This window comes from Triticum aestivum, chromosome 2A (genome assembly GCF_018294505.1).
Source record: "Triticum aestivum cultivar Chinese Spring chromosome 2A, IWGSC CS RefSeq v2.1, whole genome shotgun sequence".
Lineage (NCBI taxonomy): Eukaryota > Viridiplantae > Streptophyta > Magnoliopsida > Poales > Poaceae > Triticum > Triticum aestivum.
The window spans coordinates 32,099,953-32,106,944 of record NC_057797.1 but is presented as its reverse complement, the minus strand read 5'-3'; the positions used below and the strand labels follow the sequence as shown (position 1 = coordinate 32,106,944).

Here is a 6,992-nt window from a genome sequence, read left to right as displayed (position 1 = left end):
TCTCCCTCCCTCCCTCCCTCCCTCTCTGTTGCGCGGGATGCGCTAGATCTGATCTGCCGGTGTTCTTAGCCCACGGTAATCAGCTAGTCTCTTGGTCAACGGTAAACTGTCCGGCTCATTCATCTCGGCGCCGCAGATTTGTAAGTCTGCCATTTTTGCTGAAATACAATAACTAGTGAAGTTGGACTGAAACTTTCAGTCTTCAAGCAGAGCAATACTGCCATTTAAGGGTGTTTGGTCATCGGAATGACAAAGTACAATTACATGGTGCATGCTGTTCACACGCAGTTTAATTTCCTCAACAGTCGGCGTCAATAATATACTAAGATGTACTATATGCCTAAATAACGGCATTGCTCTCGATTCAGGAGATTGCGAATGGATCCCGAAGGCAACAGTAAACACGCCATCCTGGAGCGCTTGCTGGTTGATAAAAATGCAGAGCCCGTGAAACCGCCATTATCACTATTGGAGGACATCACGAATCGTTTCTCTCCTCATAACCAAATCGGCTTCGGAGGGTTTGCGGTGGTTTATAAGGTAAATAGCATTTTGGTATGTGCAGGGCCAGACACACACGAAGCTGACAATGCATATTGTCACCACAGGGGATGGTTGGAAAATACATGGTCGCTGTCAAGAAGCTATCCAACACATACAATATCCGCGAGAATAAATTCCACCAAGAGGTTAAATGCTTGATGAAGGCTAAGCATGAGAACATAGTACGTTTCTTGGGGTATTGCGCTGAGACACAAGGGGAAATGGAAGACTACGAGGGAAAGCTTGTCATGTCAGATCGACGAAACTGGCTGCTTTGCTCTGAGCATGTGCCCAACGGGAGTCTTGATAAGCATATTACCGGTAGGATCGATGCTCAACTTGTATTTCTGTCAACGTTTATTTACTCTATTGTAGGTTATTTGACTACTTAGCATGTTATGTACTTTGCATTCCTAGATTTACATTACGATATCAATATCAATAAAAAATAAATATGACTATTTTAAAAATCTGCTACCTCCTCTTCAGATGTATCTACTGGACTTGAATGGAGAAAACACTATCGAATAATCAGGGGAATATGTGAGGGGCTACATTATCTTCATCAGAAGTGCATTCTTCATTTGGACCTCAAGCCCGCTAATATACTTTTAGATGATCACATGGTACCTAAAATTACTGATTTTGGTCTATCACGGTGTTTCGACGAAGGGCAAACAAGTGCATTCAGTGAACAAATATTTCTATCACGGTAAGCAATCCTCTTAAAAGTTATTGTTCTCATTGGTGGCAAAAATTATTATACAATTTATTTGCACATTCATCAATCAGACTTCATAAATCTTGCAACAGAGGACATTTTTCTCCAGAACTCCTGAGAGGACAAATCACATACAAGTTAGATATATTTAGCCTAGGCGTCATAATGATGGAGATACTGATAGGAGAGAAGAGTTATCCCGAAGATGAGAAGGTAACAACAAGTTATGCCATGCTCCAAGTTAGTCGAAGGAAATATTGTTAAATCAATGTTTTACACTCTAGTTTAGCAAATATCTCTCCTCCATTACCACTAATACAAATACAAGGTGGTAGGGCATTTTGATCCGACCCATCGATACATACTTTCAGCAACCACTCACGATTTAAGTTTGCTATAATTATATCTTAATCTCATGCTTGTAAAATCATTTGTGTGGTTAGTGAGAGAAGAAACACCTTTTACGAAGTTAAATTCAATTTACATGTGATCTTTTAAATATGTTGGTACATTCTCTTGGATTGTGTATTGCACGTGTACACTTCCTTGAAAATGTACATTCTTAAGATGCTTGAGATAACAACATTTTGACATTTTACTTTAAATACTCATATTCATTGTTCCAAGCTATGTGATTTTGATTTCCTACTACTACCAAACGTATACAACTATACATGTGATGCACAGTTTTAATATATTGACTACTCCACCCAAAATGTACTTTCACCAATTCAAAAATTATCCTTGCATTTTATTTGGTTTATTATGAACTTAGCACATTCACAATATTAACTCCACCTTGCTAAATAAATAAACTAACACGACATTTTTCTTAGAATACATAAATAGGATAAAAAGTATGTGATTAACCCTTTAGTGAAGTCATTAGAAGCTAAGGTTCCAGGTTTTCTTTCGTGCCCCCATCGGATTTGATATTCTGGACGATTAACATTAGTTGGTTTTCACAAAAATCGTTCTTCTTATAAGTACTATAGTATCGGTGCTAAATCCGGCATATCTCGAGGTACGGGTCCTAAGCTAGGCATCTTAGAGCGATGGTAACATGGACACAGGATTTTACCCAGATTCAGACTCTCTCGAAGAGATGATATACCCTACGTCATGTTTTTGATTGTATAGATATGAGGTATAGTATAGAGTACATGTATCTACCGTGAGATTGTTGATCTACGTTGTAATCCTCTACTGACTTGCCTGGCCTCGGTCTATATAATGCACTGAAGGTCTAGGGTTTAGAAGAGTCCTCTTCTTGTGCATCAAGTCTTGTGAAATCTTCCTTCTATGCATCATGGGCTGCCCGAAGTGGCCATTAGTGAACCGCCATGGAGTCCTCGGCTAGACCCACCTGGTCGGGAGACGACGTGATGAGTGCCCCCTAGTCTAGGACTCCATCTTATAGCACTATAGGTATGCATATTTTCTGGTGGAAGTAAATTAATCTCGTTTTCTAGTCACCCACTACAAGAAACTATGCATACTGAATCATCACGAAAAAAGTCTTCGCATCACTAGATATATTTTGTGACGAAATTTTTGCATCAAAATTTTCTTCATGTAACATGACTCGCAAAAGTACATCGAGAAATTTTCCCCTTATCATAGTTTCATCTACCATGACACGAAATATTCATCATATAATTTTGTCCGGCAGCATCACAGATGACCCTTTTTTCATCACAAATAATTGAAAAAATAACCCAGCTGAAAGTTGGAGCGTTGATGTTGTATAGGTATGTAAGACCAAAAGTGAGATAATTAATTATTTGTAACTAACAAAACATTAATTGTATCACTTTTGATCTGACCTTTAATTATGTGTTGCGATCTCAAATTACATACATTGACTCATTTGGCTGCTAATATGGCCTTCTTGCAAACAATATGTAAATACATACTCCCTCCGTCCAGTGAAAAGTGTACATACAGAAATGTTAGGACAAATTATGGATTGGAGTAAAAAAAACATTGGAAAGGTGCAAGCCACCATCTCTCTCCTCTTTAATTATCCTACCCCCAATGACCTAAGTGCATGTAAAAATTAAGGAAACCATGTGTAGAATGCTATTGGTCTAGATTACCGTGTGATGAGAGAGAAATATTCTTTTCTATTTTAATGTGCATTGGGAAGATAGATGTACACTCTTTTGTGAACAAATTTTAAAGCCAAACATACACTTTTTACCGGACGGAGGGAGTATGTACGTGAAACCCAAAAAAGTTGTTCCCCATGCTATTGTATGGGGCACGGTGTTAGTTATTAAATACTAATTAACTCATGATTGCAACTGTGTAGGTAGTTGCAAGTTGGATGAATCAGGTAGTTGCAAGTTGGATGGATCGACTGGAGGCATTAGAGGGAGATACACAGTTGGAACAAGTAAGGGTATGCACTAAAATAGGGACAGAATGTTTGGACTTGGACCCGAAGAAGAGACCAAATACAGGGGACATAATCGACAGGCTTGGTAAAACAGGAATTGTGGACTATTCAGACAAAATTGGTATCAGCAGTTCATCAGTTGAGCAGGTTAGTTTACTGAACGGTCTCAAGAAAGAAGTTTACTTATTAGACGTCACGTGCAACAGATAACATCGTGTTGGAGACCTTTTGTAAATTAAACTTTTCTTTCACTTTTCTTGATCTCCCTATAATATAACAGTATAATCTTCTTTGTTAGAGTCACAAGAAGGTTAAGCCTGCAGACCTTATCCAAGAGGATGAAAAGGTAAACTGGAGATCATTCAACATTGATGGTTTAAACAAGTTCACAGAGGCTGAGATTAGAAGGATCACTGACAACTATAGCACTCTCATTGGCAAAAGTGGCTTCGCAGAAGTTTACCGTGGTGTTCTTGAAGATGGTAGTTCCGTTGCAGTCAAGATTCCACTCCCAGATATGAAAGAACATTTTGCTAAGGAAATAATCATACATTGCCAAATCAACCACAAGAACGTTGTTAGGCTCTTGGGCTACTGTTCAGAGGAAAACGCTTTAATGATGATCACCGAGTACATCTCCGGAGGAAGCCTCAGAGAAGTTCTTGATTGGAAAGACTATCCCATTTCTTTAGATCAAAGGTTGGGTATTGCTCTAGACAGTGCAGAGGCATTAAGCTACATGCATTCTTCCATGTGTCCACCAACCATTCACGGTGATATCGCCCCTGGTAACATCCTTTTAGATGATAACTTTGGTGCGAAATTATTTGACTTCGGGATATCCAGAATGTTTTCCAAGGACAGCACTCAATACACACTGAATATAATAGGCAGAATAGGTTACATGGATCCGTTGTATGCTCATAATGGGTGCATCAATCCGAAGAGTGATGTTTACAGTTTTGGGGTCGTTTTAGTAGAACTAGTCACCAGAAAAAAGGCATATGAAAACGGGAGCATGGGCCTCATAGGAACTTTCTCCCAAGCTGTTCAAAAAGGAAAGAAGGCAAGAGAGATGTTCGATGCTGATATAGCACAGTCGAGCAACATTAAGGTTCTTGACAAGATTGTAAATCTAGCAGCTGAGTGCCTCAGAATGGAGATGAGCAAACGCCCTCAAATGGAAGATGTTGCAGAACGTCTTCGGATGCTAATAAAAGCTCGTTGCCAGCAGGGTCAAGAAAAAACTGCAGGTCACTGGACATTGTGGGGAAAACAAGACAACAACACAACACAGAGCGAAAGGATTTCCAGCTCTAACTCTGTCGTGTTCTTCAACTTGAACAGTTTGGGCATCTTCAGTAGGAATGCGCACACAAATTTCAAAAGGAATGGAGGTCCAGTACTGCAGAATGTCAAGGGACTACACATTTTCACAAAAAGTGAACTAAGGTTTGAGTACGCGTAGTGAAACCTCGCCGCTCCCCCGCCCCGTGCCGCGTGCCACTCCGGCCGCGGCGGCCACCCACCAGCCTTCATGGCTAGGACCCGCAGACCGAGCTGTAGTAGGAGCGCCAGCCCGGCCTCGCCCGCTGCGTCCGGCTCCTGCACCCCCCCGCCCGGTGGTCCGTTGTTTGCCCCGGACGCTTGCGGGCTCTCTCTGGCTGGCCGGCTGGCAGATCTGGGTCTTCCGCCGCGTCTTCTGCTCCGGGGTGAGTCCTCCCACGCCGCCCCTCCCACCGGACCGGTAGATCTACTGCCCCCCTCTGGATCTCAGCGCCTTAAATCCATCGTCGTTGCGCCATCAAACCTTGCCATTTCCTCCCCTATGGAGGAGGCGGGTGGTTGGGTCCAAGTTCAGTCGCGCAAAATCCGGCGACCATGCAAGAAGCCGGCGGGCAACAGTACGCGCTCCGGGGCTCCTTGCTCAGACCGCGGGCGCGTCTCCATGCCTTCGCCTGGCCGCGAGGCCTTCTTAAGGCGCTTCCGTGGAAAGTGCTTCCGATGCCTGAGCAAGCACCACCGGCACAAAGATTGCCGCGACCCGCTTCGATGCATCTCCTGTGAGCGCCAAGGCCACTTCGCAAAAGAGTGCCCCAGCCGCTCCCGCGCCCCAGGAGGGGCTGCCCCGGCCGGATCCAAGCCGGCGCCAGCTCGGGTGCCGGTGCGGGATCGCCTCTGCTTCGACCACCCCCCGTCTCCGTCGGCCCCTCCTCCCCAAGCTCCGTCCATGGCTGGCTTCTCCCACGTCGATCCGGCGCGGCGGCCTCGCGAGAGCCACAAGATGGTGGTTGCCACGCCGGCCCTCGAGCACACGGAGTACATCCTTCGGCAGCACGTGGTCACCCTCATGGCTGCAGATCGTGCCCACGCCACAAGCCCCATGGCGGTGGGGAAGGCCATCGAAGAGCAGTTCCGCACCTCAGCGCACCAGCTCCGTGTCACCGCCCACCACCCCGAGGCCTTCCTGGTGCACTTCGACCTGCCGGCGCACCGCGACAACGCTGTTCGCCGCGGCATCATCAAGGTGGACGGCTGCAAGTACTTCATCCGCGCCTGGAGCCCGGACGACCACGCGGCCATCCTGAAGCTGTCCCTCCACGTCCGCATCGTCGTCGAGAACCTGCCTATGCAGTTCTGGAGCTTGAAGGGGGCAGACGACGTGTTCGGCGACTTCGGCCGCATCGACCGGCTCGATAGCCGCACGTATGGGCGTGGTCACACCAAGACGTTCGCGTGCTGGCTGTGGTGCTGGGATGTGGCGCACATCCCGACCAAGCGGGCTCTGTGGGTGCTCAAGCGAGGTGCTGGTCGCGTCGACGAGATCATCGGCTTCTCCCCGCCGGATCGCAACGTCCCTCCCCCGCCGGGCGTCCACCGCTACGACCTGCTGATCCACGTGGACCGCGTGGAGGACTGGAACCCGCTCTCGCCCCGCTCCTCGCACTCCGGGCAGAGCGGGCTCCCCTCCTCGAAAGACGAAGACACTCGCCCCCTCCCCCGCTCTGAGCCGGGCTCTTGGGCGGCTGGTGTGGAGGACGGGAAGAGCAGGACCCGTCGCTCCGTGCCGCGCGTTTCCTCCTCCGGCTGCAGCAGCTTCCCCTCCCTCGGCGAGCGTCGCGACCACGACGGTGATGACCAAGGCAACCGTGGCCGGTCCTGGAAGGACGCTTTCCTCGGCCGTGGTCGGCAGCCCAGCGCCAGGGCCCCGGCTGCGGAGGAGCCGCGTAGGAGGAGCAGGACCCCTGCCTCGCGTCGCCTCCAGGGGTGCCGTGGCCGCTCTGTAGAGCGCGCTGCCCTGTCTCCTTCCCCGAAGACAGTGTTGCG

General features: G+C 47.2%; 1 protein-coding gene across 1 annotated transcript in view; it reads left to right on the top strand.

Moving 5' to 3' along the window:
* The window catches only part of LOC123187192 (uncharacterized), a 22,130-nt gene that overhangs the window by 9,376 nt on the left and 5,762 nt on the right, over positions 1 to 6,992 (top strand). Inside the window, exons 2-7 of the mRNA XM_044598983.1 lie at positions 369 to 540; positions 609 to 864; positions 1,033 to 1,255; positions 1,357 to 1,477; positions 3,579 to 3,812; positions 3,964 to 5,117. Of these exons, the coding sequence (XP_044454918.1) occupies positions 369 to 540; positions 609 to 864; positions 1,033 to 1,255; positions 1,357 to 1,477; positions 3,579 to 3,812; positions 3,964 to 5,117 (2,160 nt within the window). The remainder of the gene's footprint in view (positions 1 to 368; positions 541 to 608; positions 865 to 1,032; positions 1,256 to 1,356; positions 1,478 to 3,578; positions 3,813 to 3,963; positions 5,118 to 6,992) is intronic.